The 22535-nt window shown below is 36.9% G+C and overlaps 2 protein-coding genes across 2 annotated transcripts in view; one reads left to right on the plus strand and one right to left on the minus strand.

The window, feature by feature from the left end:
- NUP54 (nucleoporin 54) overlaps window positions 1-22535 on the plus strand; it is a 29649-nt gene that overhangs the window by 623 nt on the left and 6491 nt on the right. Inside the window, exons 2-8 of the mRNA XM_012744161.3 lie at window positions 3227-3310; window positions 3420-3560; window positions 12742-12968; window positions 15473-15660; window positions 16667-16863; window positions 18818-18872; window positions 19707-19800. Of these exons, the coding sequence (XP_012599615.1) occupies window positions 3227-3310; window positions 3420-3560; window positions 12742-12968; window positions 15473-15660; window positions 16667-16863; window positions 18818-18872; window positions 19707-19800 (986 nt within the window). The remainder of the gene's footprint in view (window positions 1-3226; window positions 3311-3419; window positions 3561-12741; window positions 12969-15472; window positions 15661-16666; window positions 16864-18817; window positions 18873-19706; window positions 19801-22535) is intronic.
- LOC142864722 (large ribosomal subunit protein eL39-like) lies at window positions 4420-4699 on the minus strand. The gene has a single exon (XM_075997762.1). It carries the CDS (start codon window positions 4660-4662, stop codon window positions 4507-4509), a length of 156 nt encoding a protein of 51 aa, XP_075853877.1. The 5' UTR covers window positions 4663-4699; the 3' UTR covers window positions 4420-4506.

A 22535-nucleotide genomic window follows, 5' to 3' on the forward strand; every position in this document is an offset into this window, starting at 1 on the left:
GGGCGTGGGTTTCACGCTCCTGCTCCTTCTGTCTGTCCCACCTCCTCTGCTTTCTTGACCTGTTGGAGCGAAGTCACATTTGTTCGCTTCTGCGAAGCCTTCTGCTGACTCTTGTAATCCTTATCTTGCTTTCTTCTTTTTCTTTTTCTTCTTCTTCCCTTTCTCCCCTTTTTTTTTTTTTTTTTTTTTTTACAATTTTGTTTGTTTCTTTGCCTACACGCCTATCAGGATTTGGTGGGCTTGAGACTGCCAACTCCACCGCCAGTGGGTTTAATTTTGGGGGTTTCGGATTAACTGCTAATCCTGCAGTGAACTTTAATATTGGGAATTTCGGTGTTTCTACTACCTCGGCGACTCCGTTCAATTTTGGTAACAGTCTGGCGAGTGCAGGTAGATACTGCGGGTCGTATGTGTAACCAGTTGTTGGGAGCCGGAGTCCAAGAATATTGCGTGATTCCTGGAGTTTGGGGAAGAACAGTGACTTCTCTAATAAGGAAAGGAAATTCATTTCCTTATATTGAATCAAAAACATTTGTATTAAGTTTTGACTGTAAAAGGTGGTTTTGAGAAGACTTGCAACTTATAATATTCTCCTGTTAAATTTGCACTTAATTGAAAAGAATGTATCTTCCAAATGATAAGAATTTGGATTATAATTTTGGGTAAAATATATATTTTAAGTTATGAGATATGTCTTCCAAAATATAAGCTCACCAGTCAGGCCTGTTTTCCTGGGTTCTTGGACTCCTGCAGTCATTTGTCATTTTTCTGCATCTTTCATTGGGATTTCATGTTATTGTCCTTGTGTTTCCAAAGAGAAACAAGTCTTATACGAACAGCAGTAATCTGTCTTGTTTTTTAACCTGTATGATAATGATAATAATGTATTTCTTTGGTTGACTCAGCAGATTAGGATACATTTCTATAAGGTATGTGATTATAGAAAGAATCCCCAGTTCTTCACTGGATTTTTGGGATATGCTCAGAGAGCAGCTTGATTTATTGTCAGATAACATTGAGTTCTAAAAGGTAGGCTAGATATCAATCACTACATTCTAAAAGATAATTATGAAGATATTTGTATCTATATGGATTGTGTGAAACTGATTAAAAATTTTGCAAAACACAAACTGCAATGGAGATATATATATCAATTAAAAATAGATTTATATGTACTTTCCATTCAAGGGCCCTATAGAAAAATCTTGTTCTTCAGCTGCTCGTATATGAATTTATCGCCCATATTCTCTTACATTATGCCTCTTATGCCCATGCCAATTATATGCATTTGGTAAACATCATTTGTTCCCTAAAACTTATTTGAGAAGTCTGGTATTTTGTTCATTCACTTGTTACAGCAATGTGAATATCAGCCTAACATCTGAGTTGAAAACAGTTTGAAGAATATTTGAAAATGCCAAAGGTAAAATAATCTGTTATCATTTAAGATATATTTGAAGTGATTATGTATCATTATCCTTTGGTATGTTTATTTTTTCCTGTTTGCTTAAAATTGGCACTGGGTAAAACAGAAACCTTATTTTGAAATGTGTGTTATGAATAAAGCCACTCAACTCATAATTCAACAGCAATAAATACACCTGTTGGTATTCGCTTGATTTCATCTTCATTTGAAGTTATCACCGTTAAGTTTTAGTTACGATAATATAACTGTTTTAACTACTTTTTTATGTGTTTATTAACTTAGCTTGCAGCAAAGGGCTGATAGAAATTCTTGTGTATATTTTATTTTGTTTCTTTGCAGATCTGTTATTAGTAATAAAACATTTTTGGTGTTGTGGAGCATAAGATATGAACTAATATTTTTATTGAGTAGCCAATTCAGATTATATCATAGTTATTCTATGGAAGTGAGGAGTAATGAAAAGAGATTAAGAACAATGCTTAATACTTTAGGTGATTTTTATCAAAATCTTTACAGTTTGCAGTACTGCAGTAGAACCTACAAATAAATAGAATGTGGCTGCATGCAACAAGCAGTCTATTCTTAAGTAGTTTTCTAAAAATTATGTGATTAATGTCAAATGGTTGTGTTTTTCTTATCTTTAATGTTAAAATATTGATGAATCTGTCATGTATACTAGAAATATATGCGCTCAAAGGGAGAATCCCAGAAAAACCTGTGGCATAACTCAGCACTAATGGCTCAAACATTTGTCTTGAAAGGCTTTTTGACACCCCATTGATAATTAGCTGAAGACTGAAACTGAGTTAAAAATAATAAAAACAGTTTTGGATTGGCTAGCATTCCATTTATATGTCAAGTGAGATATAGCTGAGAGTAATTTCTTCTCTAGACTTATCTAAAAATTTGTCTGAGTTGCCAAACTGTGGTGGTGCGGAGGCCTGTGGGAGCTCTGCTGCCCGCCCTGCCTCCACCTGTGTTGTTTCTTTGCCTTTATCTCTTCCTTCAAGAAACACATTCTTTTTGCATAGAGGTAAGCATATTGATATGTTTCTTTTGAAAAGTTACTTAGTCTTGAAACCGACTAAGTAGAAATATAAGCTAATGTAGATATAAATTAATTTACCAAAACCAAGGTTGCAACTGGAATAAGTTTGCCTATGTGACATGTTTGGAATACTATTTTTAAACCATTTGAATTAGTTGCAAAAAAATAGTTGAATTAGAGCTTAAAAACCAATGAATTTTACATGGAAAATCCAGTTTTCTATTTCTCTTGGGGGAAAATGGAAGTATATGGCACTAGTAAAGTACCATTCTTCTGTAATAGTAATATACTGGAATTTAGGAATTGCAGCTATTTTTTAAACAAACTGTTCGCTTTAAACAGTTCCACCTGTCAGTAAACACATGGTCTGCTCATTAATCTTATAAATCTAAATCTTGTAGGCATTTGAATTTGCAACCCCTAATCTAAAAGCACATATATAGTAAGCTTCGAGTTATGGCAATAGTCTTAACACGTTTTCTTGGATGTTACTATTAATCACCCCTTTAGTTGAAGAGTATATAAGCATTTTGATTTTTCTATCTTAAATACTTAGTCACTTATATCTTGCAACATTGACTTCTTGGTTAGTAGTATAGTTTTTTTAAAAATTGATGTTGAAAATAGAGAAAGGAAAAACCAGATAAATATATTTTGATTTAATATGTAGCATTTACTTATACTTTGAAAAAGAAATTGCCTTTATGTATACAAAATATTTTTCCTTTCTATTTTCATCCTTTTCTAATTAGGTGGGTTTGGAGGATTTGGAACAACATCTACAACTGCAGGCTCAGCATTCAGCTTTTCTGCCCCAGCTAACACAGGCACTACTGGTAAGAAGCCATCTTAAGTCATTTGTAGTAGTAAATGAGGTAGAGATTAGGGGTTTTTGGGTTTTGTTTGTTTTTTTTAACTTATGCAATTCCAATTTTTCATTGAAAGGACTCTTCGGTGGTACTCAGAACAAAGGTTTTGGATTCGGTACTGGGTTTGGCACAACAACAGGAACAAGTACTGGTTTAGGTACTGGTTTGGGAACTGGACTGGGATTTGGAGGATTTAATACACAGCAGCAGCAAAGTAGTAAGTACGATGTTTTCGTCTTCAAATATAAAACTGTAACAATAATAGCTAACATAATTGAGTGCATTGTTTGATATACTTTAGTGGATTATCTTTTTTTTTTAAGAATTGTAAATATTCTAAAGGACTCCCTAAGCTACTTTTCATGTTTATATATAATAGCAGCTGGGGAGAAGACTGAAACCTTTGTTGTTGTTAAAAATAGAGAAAACTGCACGAAAGTACAGCTTAATGGATTATATACGAGTGTAACACCCTGGTGACCATTGCCCATGTCAGGAGATGGACCTTGGCTGGCCACTTCAGAAGCCCACCCCGTTCCCTTCCCAAACACTTCCCCAGCAGGGGAACTGCGGTCCTGTGTTTCATGGTGATCATTTCCTTACTTTTCTTTATAGTTTTGTCAGTCAAGTATGTAAACAGTATTGTTTAGTTTTGCCTATCTTACATCTCTATGGGTTCCCCTTTTATTTCTCTTTTATATTTTTTAATTTTTTGGAGAAATCAGATCATTTGTCCTTTAGAGCTGCGGTCCCCAACCATTTTGGTGCCAGGGACCAGCTTCATGGAAGACAATTTTCCCATGCACTGGGGATGGGGTCAGGGTGGAGCTCAGAGCTCAGGCGATAAGCCGCCACTGACTGGTAATGGGCCACAGCCCAGGGATTGGGGACCTCAGAGTTTTTAGTCAAGATTTTACCAATTACGTTGCCATAGTATAGCTTAGCATATTCCTTTGTCCTGTATGTTTCTTTTTTAAATAAAAGGTCTCATATTTATTACTGAACCAGCTTATTAGTACAGGGCATATAAACAGAGAAAAATCACTTTTCCCAATGAAATGTGTCTGTCTGGATAACAGTGAGATTTCCAACTTGATATGGTAAGATGATAGTGACCTTGATACAGCATAAAACATGTGTGCCATTATATCGTGTACAATTCCTTATAGAACCAGCTTGGTTTTTCTCCAGTGTCTCCTCTTGGAATTGTACCTGATTTTATTGCCAGTTTTCATACGAATCCATTGGGGAATGGGATGGTTTTGCTTCTGTTTCTTGGCCAGAAAACGCTTGACTCTGAAAGTCTTGTGAGAAGACATGGCGAGAGAGTCAAACGCACGCAGCACGATGGCGGACGAAGGGAGAAAGATATGTTTCTCAATAATTGGGTTGTATCTGGGGGCTTATTCATATTGATCAGTTTTTTGTTTGCAAAACTATTTTATAGGTATTATGTTCTTTATCAAGAGGCATATAATGTCTAATTGTCTCTTTTGTATGTGATGTTAGCAGCCATGGGTGATTATTACCTAGATCCATTAATTCATTAGAGGTTACAAAATGGTGCTATTCTACCTCAATTCTTTTTCCATTTATTTGTTGAAATACTTTTATAAAGAGAAGCTTCACCTCATGTATTTGATCCTTTCCTTTGTTCATAGTTTTCAAAATAAAGAGTTGGTTGTCTAGCATTTTCCAAAGGTGACCAATTTTTTTTTAATGTCAGTAACACAAGCATTTGAACTATTTATTTTTTAATCCGTTGCAGTTGTTATTCTTATCGATGCTTAAGTTATTCCCTCTTCAGCCAACGCGAACCTCTTCAAGCTGGCTCCCAAGTCCCATTGACACAAGTCTGGTATCAGTCTTTGATAGCTTCCTTATTAGCTGGTATGGCCGTAAGTTCCAGGAGTTATCTTGTATGAATTAACTTATTTAATTCTCACAAGAACTCTGTGAAATGCACTGTTGCTATCCCTATTTCATGGGTGAAGAGACGAAACTGAGAGATTGTGACTTATCCTTACATCTCTTAAGGAGTACAGGAGCATAAATTCAAGTTCCTTGACTCTCTGTGTAGTGCTCTCTTCACTTGTCCACAGTCTGGTACCTCTTAAAATCATTTTTGTTTCATTTTTCTTAGGTAACTTAATTAACTGGGTAAAATCTATCCTACTCATTCATTGAAGATTAATAATTAAACATGAATTTCAAGGATTACCTAACCAATAGGATAAAGATAATAGTTGTGTCAGAATTCTTTCTGGTGTTCCAGTCATTCTTTTCTACAGTCCTGCAAAAATACAAAGTTCAATAAAAAAAAGTTCAATGAAATGTCCAAGTAGTTAAGGAGAGAAAAGCAAATATAAAGTATTTGTTTCTTGAAATGAAGTCTCTCCAACTCTGAGTAATTGTAATTGCAATTACTGTTGATGGGGAAAAATGGGAATTTGAATCTGATGCTGTTTTAGAAATGAAAGGGGCTCATTCAGTTACGTCATAGCTGTTTATTGTATATATTGTATGTCAGGCGCTGATGTATAGAGGTGAAAACCATAAGCCCTGCTCATAGTCTACCAGGAGATTCCAGGGTTATTAACATCGACAAAGGCATGGATTCATGGAAGAGCATAATGCATTTGGGACCCGCAGCTTGGTCAGTATAGTTTTAATGCATAATTGACCTCAGGGTCACTGGTGAAAGTTGGGGAGAGAGAGATGAACTGGTTTATGAGGGGCCTTGTGTGTTTTAATAAGTAGCTGTCCTTTAAGCATGTATGAACCATTGTAAGATTTAGCTTACATAAGAAAATTATCAGATTTTTAGAACTTTCTGAGAGAATGGATAGGTTACAGGTGGGCTGGAATAGAGGCAGGGATGCTTGTTCTGACGCTGTTGCCAAAACCCTAAGTAAGAAATAGCGAAGACCTGAATTAAATTAAGGCAGTGGTAGTCAGTAGTGGAGAGAAAAAAACAGGAGATGGAGTTGAGAGATTTAAATTGTAGAATCAATAAAACTTAATGACTGGATAAAGGTATCTTGGACTCATGGACGGCATGACTGACAGAGCTCTTGCTCTTCACTAAGACACAGAACACCAGAGCAAGAGCCGGTGTTTGTAGGTAGTTTGAGTTGCCCCTCTGTGGTTGTATATGTGGCTGTGAACTCAGGAGAAATATAAGAAAACCATCGCTGCTTTAAACAGTCGATACGGATGATGTCATTTAGGAAACTTGATTCCAGAGCAATATTGAGTAGGCAGAGGAAGAGAGCCGCCACGGGTACTGCCTCTCTCGGTTGACAACACCCGTGAATGAAGAGGAACAGACGCTCAGCTTTCCCTACAACCACCAGACCTCTTTTTCAAGCTAAAGCACTGATTTTTCCAGAATAGTCCAAAAGACTGTGGAGTCTTTAGACAACTGATATTTGCTGCTCTTTTCCGTCAGCTCTCTATGGCCTCCATTTCAGTGACTCTTGCCAGTGTGCTAAACTTACTGTTTTTGTACCACATGTGCCTGAAAATCCCCCAAGTCTTTGTAAGCCCAACTGTGTATTCAGATACTGCTTAAGAAAAGTCACATGGTATGGAAGATTGAATAGTACTTCTAAATTCTTGATTACCAACCTTAGGCCTCAACATTGCCTGGTAATCCTGTGAAGTTTCTATTTTTGATTTATTCTCTCACTTTCTATAATGATTACTTTAAACCTTTAGTGCCTTCAAATCTCAAATTTCTGTGTTCTTGCTTTTAGCAGATAGCCTTGACCCCTGCTTGAAAGAGAAAATAGAATCTTGCATTGTAATTCCTTCAAATTCCCACCGTGAAATCTTTCTCTTCCTCTCCCTACTACTCATCCTTTCCTCTTTTCAACTGTGCTTAGGAACCCATGACCTCCTACCTTCTTTAGGCCCTTGTGCTGTTGATTATTCTGGCTGTCTTCAGTTTTCTCCTCAGTGGTCCTTCTCATCCACATTTAACACATTGCCACACTAGAAAAAAATTTTTTCCTTGGGGCCTTAGTGCTTGATTATGAAAATAGAATAAAAACTTTGAAAACAAAATGATCCTTTCTAATGTAATGAAAATGAAATTTATTGACTTCTATTTAATCCGTGTTTTTAGAATTAATTTGTCAATATTAACTGTAACAGTAAGAACGTCAACAGATTTTCATGAACCAGCTGCAGGGTTTTGCCCAGGGCTTGCTTCGAGGCCCTGGGCTCAAAACTAGCATGAGTTAAATACAACTTATGTAGCAGTTAATGTGTTAAAAACCTGAAGTTTCTTTTTTCTTATATTGGTAATACCAACAAGAAAAAATGACTTTTATCTCACATTTCACTTCAGCTGCCACTCTTCTCCCCTTTACAGACTACTCGAAATAGTTGTTAGAGAAGAGCAGGATCCCCTACTTCTGTCTCCTGTTCCCTCTTAGCCCACGATAATGTGGTTTCTATTTTCTTTACCAAACAGTTAAGGTCGTTAATCATGTCAGTAAATCCAATGAACGCTTACTGTTCTTTATGAAAAATTCCAACAAAGAAAGAATAGTGACGTGAACCTTTGTGTGTCCTCCAGCGAGTCATCAAAAGTCAGAATTTGCCACATTTGTTGTCTATTTCCTTTTTCCCTTTTTTTCCTTGTGTGCTGACGTACTTTAAAGCAAATCCCGGCCAGGTGAGGTGGTTCATGCCTGTAATTCTAGCACTCTGGGAGGCCGAGGTGGGTGGATCGTTTGACCTCTGGAGTTCTAGACCAGCCTGAGCAAGAGCGAGACCCCGTCTCTACCCAAAATAGAAAGAAGTTAATTGGACAGCTAAAAATATACAGAAAAAATTAGCCGGGCATGATGGCGCATGCCTGTAGTCCCAGCTACTTGGGAGGCTGAGGCAGGAGGATTGCTTGAGCCCAGGAGTTTGAGGTTGCTGTGAGTTAGGCTGACCCCATGGCACTCTAGCCTGGGCTACAAAGTGAGACTCTGTCTCAAAAAAAAAAAAAAAAAATAATAATAATAAAATAAAGCAAACCCCAAGCATGTAATTTCTCTCTTTCTTTATTATATGTCTTATGTCATTCCAACCCACAATAATTCCTTGGTATTATCTAATACCTAGTCTGTAATCACATTTCCCCTTATGTCTCAAAATGTTTTCTGCATTTGGTTTGAATCATGATCCAAACATTTTCTTGTTATGTCTCTTAAGTTCATTTTAGTATAGAAAATTCCCCATTCTCTTTTTTTCCCCTCATGAATTTCCTAGTTGTCCTGTGAAATGTTCCTCATTCTGGATTTTTCTGTTTGCTCCTTATAGTATTATTTAACGTTATCTCTCATAATTCTGGTAAATGAAGTTACCTTTAGGGACTTGATTAGATTTAGGTTGGACTTTTTGGCGGGGATGCTTTGCAGGTGGTGCTGTGTGCTTCCCATCATGGTGCATGAAACGGCTGTCTCTCAGTGATGCTCAGGGTCATGAGTGGGGTCAGATGCTGACAGCAGGTCTCTATCTTACAAAGTTCCCCGTCAACTTAATGGCTTAACTTAATGGCTTCATTCCTTCGTGATCATTGCCTCAATCAAGTTGTCTTATCAGGAGTTGCAATATGGTGATTTTCTAATTTCCTCCCTTCCACACGAAATTCTTCTGTAAAAGGAACTTTTTCTTCATCCCCTGAGACTACTTGATCACCCTGATACATAGTTTGTATAGGAAAGGCAGTAAAAATTCTTTTTAATTGACAAGTTTTGTAAGAGAGTTGGTGGCTCTATTGCCAATGGTGTGCAAGGAGTTAGGATTTTTAAAAATTTTGATCTTTACTTTTTTTTTTCTTCCCTTGAAACAAGAGTCTCACTCTGTCACCTCGGCTACAGTTGCAGGCCACAATCACAGCTCACCGTAACCTCGGACTCCTGGGCTCAAGCAATCCTCTTGCCTCAACTTCCAAAGTAGCTAAGGCTACAGGTGTGTGACACCATGCTGGGCTAATTTTTTATTTTAATTTTTATTGTAGAGACGGGGCCTTGTTATGTTGCCCTGGCTGGTCTCAAACTCCTCACCTTAAGTGATCCTCCTGCCTTGGCCTCCCAAAGTGCTGGGATTACAGGCTGAGCCACTGCACCAGACCTGATTTTTACTTGTTAAAATTATCATTTTGAATGCACGGGCATTAATAAATATGTCAGGTAGTTGCATTCATTATTATTTTTGATGCTTACCCTGTCACATTTTTGGCCAGTGGGAAACTTTGACTGCTATGACACCCTAGTCTGTTTTTTTCCTATCTCATTGTTCAGTCCTCCTTAATTGCTTTTGCCAGCCCGTCTGCCCTCCTTCTAAACGGAGATTTTGTATATGCTGTTCATCTTTACCCTTGCTCCATGGCCAGGCTACTTCCTTTAGGCCTTAACTGAAGTTCTAATGGGACAGCCTTCTCTTGACCCCTCTCTCAGGCTCAATTTAGCTCCCTCACATGGTACTCTCGTGGTCTCTGTGCTTTTCTGAGGAACTTATCACAGTTGTTAGTATTTGTTTCATGTGCTTTGTTTAGTGAACCTTGTCTTGTATACCACTGTATCCTTAGTATTTACCTCTATTCCTGACATTTAGTGGGTACTCAGTAAATATTTATTATATGAATGAAGGTGAATGAACAAATGAATATATGATTTTATATATACACATAAATAAAACCAAGAGAGACTATATTGCCGGGAAATCTAAGGGAGAAGGGATTTTCAAGGAGGATGTGTGTTCAACAGAAGTTGAAGATTTTCTTTGGGGGCTGAAGGAATATAGTCAACAGCATAAGGACCCTAAAAGGTAGGAAGGTACAAGAAGTCTAATATACTAAGGATTGAAAAGAATCTATATTGGATTTTGTAATTTGAGGTCATCAGTGACTTTCAGCCACTGAACTTTTGAGTGGATTAGTATGGTTGCAATTCAGTGTGAAATTAAGTGAAAAAGGAGAGACTGAATGTAAATCAGTGTAGATCATAATTCATCTCATGTAACAGTTGAGTAAGATAAAGCCTAGGAATTTCTTGCTCAAGGCTACACACTGAGCTTATAATGAACCAGGATTTAGGTGTACTGACTTCTAGTCCAGTTCTTTCGTTTTCATATATGCCCATTTGAGAATTAGTAACATGTTCTGAAGAATAAAAGAGCCTCCTCCTAGCCCTGGAGAAGCTCCCTGGACCTTGTGGCACTCTCAGTCTTTAGAGCTGAAAGGGAACTTAAATATCTAGTACAGTGTTCTAAAACTCAGGTCATTTTGGTACTATCTTTATGGTTTCCTCTTATCTTCACACCATTTATTTAGGTTTTCTTTATATCAATTTACTTTTAAACATTAAACAGTTATTTTAAAAGCACAATTTATATTGCTGTTATAAATGGAAAAACCAGTATTATTTGCTGTAAAGATAATTGAAATTAAGTACAAAGAAAATATAATGTTAATAAATTCTAGATAGATACTTTTGCCTAAAGCTCTGAGCCTTAGACTTGTTCCTCTTGTTAAAAAATGAGATGCAGGTATCATGAGTTGTTAAAGGCATATTAGCACCTAACAGATTTTTTTCTTTATACAATTAGATCATCAAAAGAGAGTTTTTTGTTATGTAAATTGCCTAATGAATCAGCTGTTGCTTGACAGCTGTAATCTCATGCACTGGGGTGCTTACTTATGTCACACTTTGGGAAATATTTAGCTGCCCTGGAACTTTGCCCTCCTTTGCATTGGAGAAGGTTGTAGCCCAAGGAGAGGAAGTGGCTTGCTCAGAATTCCACAGCCATCCAAAGCCTTAGCCAAGAATACTGATGGCTAGTCCATTTGTTCTTTTCATTATATATATATATTTTATAATAAGAGAAGGAAAAGTGTAAGCTGATTTTGATATAACAATTTTTTAGCTTATTTTATATCTCCCAATTTATATTTATTGTATTCGTATAACAGCAATAAATGTTGTTTAAAAAAGAAAAAATCCTACAACTTCACAGACTTTTTTTTGAGACAGAGTCTCACTTTGTTGCCTGGGCAGAGTGCCATGGCGCCAGCCCAGCTCACAGCAACCTCCTACTCCTGGGCTCAAGTGATCCTTCTGCCTCAGCCTCCTGAGTAGCTGGGACAACAGGCATGTGCCACCGTGCCTGGCTAATTTTTTCTATGTGTTTTTAGTTGTCCAGCTAATTTCTTTCTATTTTTAGTAGAGACGGTGTCTCACTCTTGCTCGGGCTGGTTTTGAACTCCTGAGCTCAAACGATCCACTCGCCTCGGCCTCCCAGAGTGCTAGGATTCCAGGCGTCAGCCACCATGCCTGGCCAACTTCATAGACTTTTCTGTGTCCATATGCATTCCTCTTTTTTTCTTTTTGTTTTTCTTTTTTTGGTGTGGGTATACTATTGTGGATCTAATTTGTTTTCTGGTAATGGAATTAATTATATTAAGATAGCATCACTGCCGGTCGCGGTGGCTCACGCCTGTAATCCTAGCTCTCTGGGAGGCTGAGGCGGGCGGATTGCTCGAGGTCAGGAGTTCGAAACCAGCCTGAGCAAGAGCGAGACCCCGTCTCTACTATAAATAGAAAGAAATTATTGGCCAACTAATATATATACAAAAAATTAGCCGGGCATGGTGGTGCATGCCTGTAGTCCCAGCTACTTGGGAGGCTGAGGCAGGAGGATCCCTTGAGCCCAGGAGTTGGAGGTTGCTGTGAGCTAGGCTGATGCCACGGCACTCACTCTAGCCTGGGCAACAAAGCGAGACTCTGTCTCAAAAAAAAAAAAAAAAAGACAGCATCACTGATAAAGCAAGTTTAACATAAGGGACAAAGAGTTTGTCTAGTGTATTAGTTTGATCAGGATGTAAGGTTTATCCTAGTTTCCTATTGCTGCCATAACAAATTATCACAAATTTAGTGGCTTAAAACAATAGAAATTTATTATTTTATGGTTTCTGGAGATCAGAGGTCCAGGACTGGGTTTCATGGGGCTAAAATGAAGGTGTTGGCAGTACTGTGTCGCTTGTGGGGCTCCAGGGCAGAATCCATTCTCTTGCTTTTTCTAGCTTCTTGGCTTCCTTGTTTTTCTTGGATTGTGGCCCCTTCTTTCATCTTCAAAGCCAGTAGTATCGCGTCTTCAAATCTCATTTTAACTCCGAGCTCACTCTCCGCTTTTAATGACCTCATGATTACATTGAGCTCATCCCAGTAATCCAGGGTAATCTCTCCATCTTAACGTGCTTTATACCATCTTCCACGGCCCTTTGCTACGTAACATAGATTAGGATATGGATATTTGGGGTGGCATTATTCTGCCTACCTTGTCTATGATCTGAATTGATTAAGTTTTGTTTTTAAATACTAATTTGGGTGTATTTTTAGCATTAGGTGGTCTCTTCAGTCAGCCTACACAAGCTCCTACCCAGTCCAACCAGCTGATAAATACTGCGAGTGCTCTTTCTGCTCCAACGCTATTGGGAGATGAGAGAGATGCTATTTTGGCAAAATGGAATCAACTGCAGGCCTTTTGGGGAACAGGCAAAGGATATTTCAACAATAACATTCCACCAGTGGAATTCACACAAGAAAATCCCTTTTGCCGATTTAAGGTATTGATGCTGTTTTTGACCTTCAATTTTAGAGTGTATATAAGAGAGAATGTGATATCGAGATTAAAATAATATCAAGAAAACAATTGCTTAGGTCTTTAGTACTCCTTGAACATAATATGATCAAACTTTTATTTTTAAAATATAGAAATTATAAAAGCAAAGTGATTTCTTACATATGTGTGGTTGAAGAATATAACTGAAGGAAAGCGGGACAAGAATATGATTCATGCCTGAAGAAAAAGGGGAATTGGTCTGCTTGGCTTTTATAAAGGCGTGACCCAAATCTGGAATTTAGTGGTATTCATTTAACATTGTCCAGGAAAGTATATACCCTAACCAGTGGATGAGAATTCTTCTTGGCATATACAACTTTATTACTACTATTATAGCTGGATGCTGAAGTCAAGAAAACAATATAGCCCATTTTCTTTGTTCAGATACCTTGCCTATCAGACAACCTTCTCATTTGAATTTGATGCTTCAGAGAATCTGCTCATCAGCCAGTGAGAGTATTTAGGCCCTTTATGTGGTGCATTTTTCCATAACAAATAAATATATTGCAATCTAGTTTATACTTCAGCCTCTTGTGAGGTATATCAGTCTCTTAAACCTAATCAATGTGTACACAAACCTGTGTTTAGAGCTGCAGGGCTAAACAGCAAAAAGTGATCACCTTGTCTTGTTAAAAGAACATCTCTTTGTCTCATCACTCAATCAAAGAGTATATCTTTTGAGTGCATATAGTTGAAATTTTAATAATTTTGTTTAGTGACTATGAGGTATAAAATAGTAGACGTAAGTTGAATATGATAATTTAAATTTTTTATAGTGTACAGCATACATATGGTAAAATGCATAGTGTACAGTTGAGTAAATTTGAATTGTTTTTTAAAAGTTGTTGGCTCACGCCTGTAATCCTAGCACTCTGGGAGGCCGAGGTAGGCGGATTGCTCGAGGTCAGGAGTTCAAAACCAGCCTGAGCAAGAGTGAGACCCCATCTCTACTATAAAAATAGAAAAAAATTAATTGGCCAACTAATATATATATAGAAAAAATTAGCCGGGCATGGTGGTGCATGCCTGTAGTCCCAGCTACTCGGGAGGCTGAGGCAGCAGGATCGCTTGAGCCCAGGAGTTTGAGGTTGCTGTGAGCTAGGCTGAAGCCAGGGCACTCACTCTAGCCTGGGCAACAAAGCGAGACTCTGTCTCAAAAAAAAAAAAAGTTGCATATAAGTGATGACAAGGGGTAAAATGATTCTATATAAAAGAGCAATTCTTTAGAAAGGTATAGTTGTACATAATACAAAGTAAGAAACTAACCTGTCTCATAAAGTTTTATATTACATGAAACCATAAAATGATATAGACTTTTATTACAGTATTTGTAGGTTGACAGTGTCATTACATACTCTAAAAGCATTTATGTATAAATCACTTGTGTATATTAACATATCTAATAAAATTTAGTTTAAGTTTCCATGGATCAGATATACATATGCTGCTTAATTTATGATGGGTTTATGCCCTGATAAACCCATCGTAAATTAAAAATATTGTAAGTTGAAAATACATTTAATATACCTAACCTATCAAACATCATAGCTTAGCCTAGCCTACCTTAAATGTGCTCAGAACACTTAGATGAGCTTACAATTGGAAAAAATCATCTAACACAAATCATATATTTTATAATAATAAAAATAAAAGTTTTATAATAAAAATATAAAAGATCAAAATTCAAAATATTATTTCAACTGAATGCATATTTGCTTTCTATCATCATAAAGTGGAAGAACATAAGTTGAGCCATTATCAGTCAGGGACTATCTGTATAGTGAAATGAATAAAACATTTGCAGTCATTTTTATAATGCCATAGCAGAGTTATTTCTTGTTTTTTCTTTCCTTTTTCTTTTTAGAGATCAGGTCTTGCTCTGTCACCCAGGCTGGAGTGCATTGGTGTAATCAGCTCACTGCAGCTTTGAACTCCTGGGCTCAAGCAATCCTGCTGCCTCAGTTTTCAGAGTAGCTTGAGAACGTAGGCACATGCCACCACCCCTGGCTAATTTAAAAAACTTTTTTTTTTAGTGACAGGGTCTCACTGTGTTGCCAAGGCTGGTCTCAAACTCCTGGCCCCAAGTGATCCTCCCAGGTTGGCCTCCCAAGTTTCTGGGATTACAGGCTCAAGAGTTGCTTCAGCAGTTCAGAACACCCAACAATAATGGATTTCAGAATTTTTTTGCAGGAGAAAGCTCTTTAGTTACTCTCTTTTAGAGGAAATTTTAATTTCACTTTATAGGTTTAAGTTATTCTTGGGTACAATATTTTTCTTTATAATTTTGTGACCTCCTAGGGCACAGAGTGGTGGGAAGAAGCACTGTTACCTTCATTACCAGACATTAAGTTGTTCTCCCTGTTTTAGCGGGTATTAGACTATTGATATGAAATACCTGATTTAAGATCTGTACATGTTTTTGATATTGTTTATTTTGTCATTCCACAGGCAGTAGGTTATAGTTGTATGCCCAGTAATAAAGATGAAGATGGGCTAGTGGTTTTAGTTTTCAACAAAAAAGAAACAGATATTCGAAGCCAGCAACAGCAGTTGGTAGAATCATTGCATAAAGTTTTGGGAGGAAACCAGACCCTTACTGTAAACGTAGAGGGCATTAAAACATTGCCAGATGATCAGTAAGTATATGTCAAATATATTGTTTATTTCTGCATGCCGTAGTCCAAAGAGAGGGATCAACAGTGTTTTTGTTGCTGAAGCACAAATTAAATCTCAGCATAGAATGTTTTTTCTCAGCTAGATTATTCAGTATTTATAGAATACTTGTTCAAAAGTTTTTAAAAAAAATTTTAGATTTCTTTTTGTTTTTTATAAGACAGTCTCACACTGTTGCCCAGGCTAGAGTGCCGTGGCATCAGCCTCGCTGAGAGCAACCTCAGACTCTATGCTGAGATTTAATTTGTGCTTCAGCAACAAAAACACAGCATATTATGGGAGTACAAATGTTAAGGTTACATATATTGCCCTTGCCCCGCCCCTTGAGTCAGAGCTTCAGGTGTGTCCTTCCCCAGACGGTGCGCTTCACACTCATTATGTGTGTATATTTCCCATCCCCACCCCCACACACTCGATAAATGTTATTCCTATATGTCCACTTAGGTGTTGATCAGTGAAACCAATCTGCTGGTGAGTACATGTGGTGCTAGAAAAATTATTATTAATGAGATATATTAACTGAATCAGATTTTACTTTTTGGTCCTAATTGTAGAGAAGCAATCCCTAAGTTTCAACAGAATCTCTGAAGTACTTTTCAATTCTGGAAAATGTAATAAATAGTATTTATATATGACTTTGCAGCTAAGCAAACCCTTTTATAAATATTATCTTATTTACCTGCCTCATTTTAACTTTATCATTTAAGTTGATTTATGAGTGAACATAGCATTAAGTAAAGGTTTCTTATTTTCCAAGATTTACAAAGAAAACATTCCCTTCTAAAACAACCATTTTTGTTTTTTTTAAATTAATTTATTTAGTTTTCATTTCTTTCCTGTGAAATTAGAAGACATGCAAAAAACACCACTTTTGAATTTAGCTTCCACCCTTCTAAAATCACACATGTTGAGATTTGTGGCTGTGAGTAACATGCTCTGTATTTTATAAATTGGTTATCTTTCCTTTAGGACAGAAGTTGTCATTTATGTTGTTGAGCGTTCTCCAAATGGTACTTCGAGAAGAGTTCCAGCTACAACATTATATGCCCATTTTGAGCAAACCAATGTCAAAACACAACTGCAGCAACTTGGTGTAACCCTTTCCATGACTAGAACAGAACTTTCTCCTGCACAAATCAAACAGCTTTTACAGAATCCTCCTGCTGGTATGTTTCTAGAATCAAAGAGTTCAAAAAATGAAAGATTTAGAACTAAATGCTCCCCCTAGTTTGGGAGACGTTGGTTGGTTTTTAATGTAAATAAAACTAGTGTCAACTTTTTACATGTCTGCATATTTAGGATATAGTTTTGAATAATTATAGTAATTCAGTCAATTAGGTTTTTTTTTTCTATATAGCCTAATATGTTTGTTAGAAATTTTGAGAAATAGTGAACTAAGGAAAAATAGTCCATAGTCTATAATCCATCTAACAAAGGTAATTCACTAGTAATATTTTGATTTATTTTTTCTAGCTTATCTCTTGATTTAACTGAGTATTCAAATAAAACCTGAATGTGTTCTCACTGTAAAAAGATTCTAGATGGCATAACTAGATTCAAATAAAGGGGATGTGATAGATCCTTTTGACCTCCCTTCCCCAGAAGTAGCTATTAGTAATTTATGGTACTCTATTAGTCCTTTCTCTGTGGTTTTAAATGTAAGCATGTTTACATGTCAGTCCTTTAAAAAAGGTTTCTGCATTGTACATTTACTGCAGTTTGCCTTTTACTAATGATATTTCTTAGTACTTTTTATGTCAGTACGTGAAGATAATTCTTACTCTAAACATTGCATAGTATTCCATGAATATACCTTTACTTCTAGGTTGTTTCTGTCTTTTCACTATTATAAACTATGCCACAATTAACATCCTTATACGTATATTTTAGAATACATAGGTAATATATTTTTTTAGAAGAGATCTCTGGCAATGAAACTTTTGACTCAATATTATATGTTAGATATTGTCAAATTTTCTTTTCTTTTCTTTTTTTTTTGAGACAGAGTCTCTGTTGCCTGGGCTAGAGTGCCGTGGTGTCAGCCTAGCTCATAGCAACTTCAATCCTTCTGCCTCAGCCTCCCAAGTAGCTGGGACAACAGACATGTGCCACTGCACCTGGCTAATTTTTTCTGTTTTTAGTAGAGGTGGGGTCTTGTTCTTGCTCAGGCTGGTCTCAAACTCCTGACCTCAAGTGATCCTCCTGCCTCAGCCTCCCTAGTCAAATTGCCTTTCAAAGAAAGTTGTACCATTTACATTGATAACAGGAAATCTATTATTTTCTCATATATCTTTTTTTTTTTGCCACTCATGGCAAAATAATTAAAAAATCAGTACTTATTTTAATTTGCATTTCCTTGATCATCACTAAAGTTGAACATCTTTTTATATATGTTTATTAGCTACATGTTTGTATTTTTTGTGAATTTCCTATTGGTATTCTTCACCCATTTTCTATTCGATTTTTTTGTCTTCCTTTTTTATTTTTTCCCTCACACCCCCTCCCGTCTTCCTTTTTGATTTATAGGAGCGCTTTCTATATTCTGGAGGTTAATCTGTTATCCTATAGGTTATAGATATTTCCTTTCTTTTTTTTTTTTTTTTTTTGAGACAGGGTCTCGCTTTGTTGCCCAGGCTAGAGTGAGTGCCGTGGCGTCAGCCTAGCTCACAGCAACCTCAAACTCCTGGCTCAAGCAATCCTCCTGCCTCAGCCTCCCAAGTAGCTGGGACTACAGGCATTTGCCACCATGCCCGGCTAATTTTTTGTATATATATTAGTTGGCCAATTAATTTCTTTCTATTTATAGTAGAGATGGGGTCTCGCTCTTGCTCAGGCTGGTTTTGAACTCCTGACCTCGAGCAATCCGCCCACCTCGGCCTCCCAGAGAGCTAGGATTACAGGCGTGAGCCACCGTGCCGGCCTAATACTTCCTTTCAATCAGTGCTTTTTTTAAGTTTTATTTATTCTACAAAAATTTTTATGTTTACAGTGATCATCATATTTGACAGTCTTTGTGTAGCTTCTGGGTTTTGAGTATTACTTTAGGAAAGCCTTTCTCATATAAATTTCAAAAAATAGAACATAATTTGTTTTAGAAAATAAATGTTGTCTTAATGATAGGTGTTGATCCTATCATCTGGGAACAAGCCAAGGTGGACAACCCCGATTCTGAAAAGTAAGTGTGTCTTTATCTTGTTTTATATGAGAACTGGTACTTGCTGCTAGGAAAGCAAACATTTGTGAGCTATTCATTATAATTCTTACATATGAGGTGGGTTTATTGTCATTGATATTTTAAAAATATTGATTATGGTAAGGAAGCATAGTGTGGTGAGAACCAGGAATGGAGAAATCTGAGTGCCAGTCCCCTAATTACATTGCATTTAATAATGCAGTGGTTGTTTTTTGTTTTTTTTTGTTTTTTTTTTGAGACAGAGTCTCGCTTTGTTGCCCAGGCTAGAGTGAATGCCCTGGCTTCAGCCTAGCTCACAGCAACCTCAAACTCCTGGGCTCAAGCAATCCTTCTGCCTCAGCCTCCTGAGTAGTTGGGACTACAGCCATGCGCCACCATGCCCGGCTAATTTTTCCTATATATTAGTTGGCCAATTAATTTCTTTCTATTTATAGTAGAGACGGGGTCTTGCTCTTGCTCAGGCTGGTGTCAAACTCCTGACCTCGAGCAATCCGCCGGCCTCAGCCTCCCAGAGTGCTAGGATTACAGGCGTGATCCACCACGCCCGGCTAATAATGCAGTGTTTTGACTGAACTATATTTCCTCATTTGAAAAATAGGTGAAATAAAAATCTCTATGGTGTAACATTTTTTTCCTTTCTTTTTTCTTTTTTGTTTCACCCACCCCTAACATTTTTTATTTTATAGTCATAGATCTGCCTTAGAACCCTAGAAATTTGATGTAAAATTTCATGGATGTTATCCTAAGAACCCTAATGTCTTATATTTTGTAATAGTAGGCTTAAGATCTGAAAATTGTCCACTTGAATGTCTTCAGGTTAATTCCTGTACCAATGGTGGGTTTCAAAGAGCTGCTCCGAAGACTGAAGGTTCAAGATCAGATGACTAAGCAGCATCAAACTAGATTAGATGTAAGCATTTAGCTTTTCATTCTCTGGCCCAGGGAGTAGGAAGAGCTATTAAATATATTTAGTTGTTTTTACTTTGTGTACTACTGTTTTATTTTACAGGGGAATAAAATAGCATACACTGCAAATTAACAATTATAGTTTTATACAACTGTCTTTTTATGAGAGTTCCAAATCATGTAGATCTGATTTGATATATTTTAATAATTAATTTAGAATTGTTGGCTTAGTAAATTAGATTGTCATTGCCAGTTTCAGCAGGAGATTGCATATTACTTTTTTTATTAAACACTTTTATTTATGGTGCCTTATGAAAATGAAGGCTACACTTATCCTTTATGTTGTTGTTTATAAGGTATAATTGTCTTGGTATATGTTGATGAAGCAAATTTAAATTATTGAATGCTTAAATCTACTTAATATTTTATTTAATAAGCTTTCATAATCAAATAATTAAAAGATTCTTAAACTTCATGTGATTTCAATTCTTTTAACTTTGTTAAGGTTTTATAACCCAGGCGCCTATGAAAATCATGTATCTTCTGCTGTTTTGGGGTGGAGTTTTCTGTTAGTGTAAATGAAATGTGGGATCCAGTGGTTGATAGTATTCTTCAGTTCTATATTCTTGATTTTTCTGTCTGCTAGTTTGATCATTGTGAGAAGACAATTGAAGTCTCCAGCTACAGTTATGGATTTGTTGTCTTTCAGTTTTGTCTATTTTTGCTTCATATATCTTGAAGCTTTGATAACTAAATGGTATTCCATTGTGTATATGATTCCTATTTTTTTTTTTTTTTTTTATGACAGAGTGTGACTCTTTGCCCAGGCTAGAGTGCCGTGGCATCAGCCTAGCTCACAGCAACCTCAAACTCCTGGGCCCAAGCATTCTCTGCCTCAGCCTCCCAAGTAGCTGGGACTACAGACATACGCCACCATGCCCGGCTAATTTTATTTATATATATGTATATATAAAATTTTTTTTTTAAGTTGTCCAGCTAATTTCTATTTTTTTAGTAGAGATGGAGTCTCACTCTTGCTCAGTCTGGTCTCGAATTCCTGAGCTCAAATGATCCTCCCGCCTTGGCCTGCTACGGGCGTGAGCCACCACACCCATGAGATTTTCTTTATTCATTTTTTTTTTTCTTTTCCTCAGCCAAGACTTGCTGTTTCATCTTTATCCATTCATCTCTTCATGGACACTTACTCAGACACTTGCTCTGAAGTCTCTTTGTGCCTGATATTAACATAGTCACTTTTTCTTTTGATAAGTGTTTTTGTAGTGTATCTTTATCTTTTTGGTTTTAACCTACCTATATCATTATATTTGATGTGAGTTTCTTATAGCTAGCATAAAGTTTGGATTCAGGTCTCCCATTTTATTTGTTTGCTCTGTTACCTCTGTTTTTCATTCCTCTCTTACCTGCCTTCTTTGGGGTTATTTGGACTTTGTTTAGCATTCCATTTTTAATTTATCATTTCCACTATTAGTTTGTTTTCAGTGGTTGCTTTAGGGCAGCAGTTCTCATTGGGAGGTTGCAGTGACAGTGGTTGGTGGCCGTGGTTTCGTCCCCCAGTGTCTGGAGACTGGGTTGGGAAGGGCTACCGGCAACTAGTGTACAGGACAGTACTCCTGCAACAAAGCGTTATCTGGCCCCAAATTCACAGGGCGAGATCGCAGTGTGTCTCCTGCGTTAGAACCAGCAGGCTTCTCCTAGAGCTGTCAGCATGCATGCTCGTGTCCAGGTTTGGGGTGGGGCTGAGACCAGACTAAGGATGCCTGAGGGGACAATTGGAACACGCACCACCAGTTCAGTGGTACCTCCAACTCAGCTTCTTCCCCATCTTCCTGCCACAGTTTGCTTTTCAGAGTCCTCAGACAGCTGTCGCATGCCTTCCATCGAGTGTATAGCAGTATTAAATGGGAGAGGTCAGGTGGCGTGCTTAGTCCATCTTGTCCAGAACTGAAATCTTTCATATTTTTTGCCTATTTTTCTATTGGGCTTCCTGTCTTTTCTTTATTGAACTTCAGTAGTTCATTTACTCTAGTTTCTCATCTCTCTTAACTCTGTCTTTGGTGTCCTTAGTTGAATAGAAATCCCTAATGTAATGATATCCATTAATTTTTCACCTTGTGTTTTCTTTTTGAGAATTTGCTTAAATCACTTTTCACCCCAAGGTCTAAGAGTCTCCATTTTTTTTAACATTTTAGAATTTAACCTTTCACATTTGGATCTTTTGTCCACATGGAGTTCACCTTTATATATAGTATGTGGTATGAACCCAACTTTATTGTTCTGTAAGTAGTGGTTTCATATTTTGAATATCATCTGTCAAAATTTGATATTCACCATGATGTGTCCAAGAATTTCAGTTATACCAAGTTTCCATAGATACCGGATGTCTCTAGACCCTGTCTTATTTTTCATTGTCCAGTTGGTCTGTTCTTATTCTAGTACCAAATTTTTTTTATTTTTATGGCTTTGTAGTATATCTTAATATCTAGCAAGTGAATCTCTAATCTTTGTTCTTCTTTTCAAAATTTTCTTAGTTCTTTATGGATCTTTAGTCTTCCATAAACATTTGGAATTGCATTAAATGTAAAGACTAATTTGTGGAGAATTAAATCTTATTAAATCATTCCATCTGTGAATGAATGCCATTTGGCATGTCTCTTTAATCATTGGGGTCTTTTATATCCTTTAAAATAGTTTTTAAATATTCCTTTAAAAAATCTTGTG

This window comes from Microcebus murinus, chromosome 26 (genome assembly GCF_040939455.1).
Source record: "Microcebus murinus isolate Inina chromosome 26, M.murinus_Inina_mat1.0, whole genome shotgun sequence".
In the NCBI taxonomy this organism is placed as follows: Eukaryota; Metazoa; Chordata; class Mammalia; order Primates; family Cheirogaleidae; genus Microcebus; species Microcebus murinus.

What these genes read in the sequence shown, in the direction of transcription:
- LOC142864722 (XM_075997762.1), bottom strand. Translation starts at nt 4,662, where the DNA reads ATGTCTTCTCACAAGACTTTCAGAGTCAAGCGTTTTCTGGCCAAGAAA.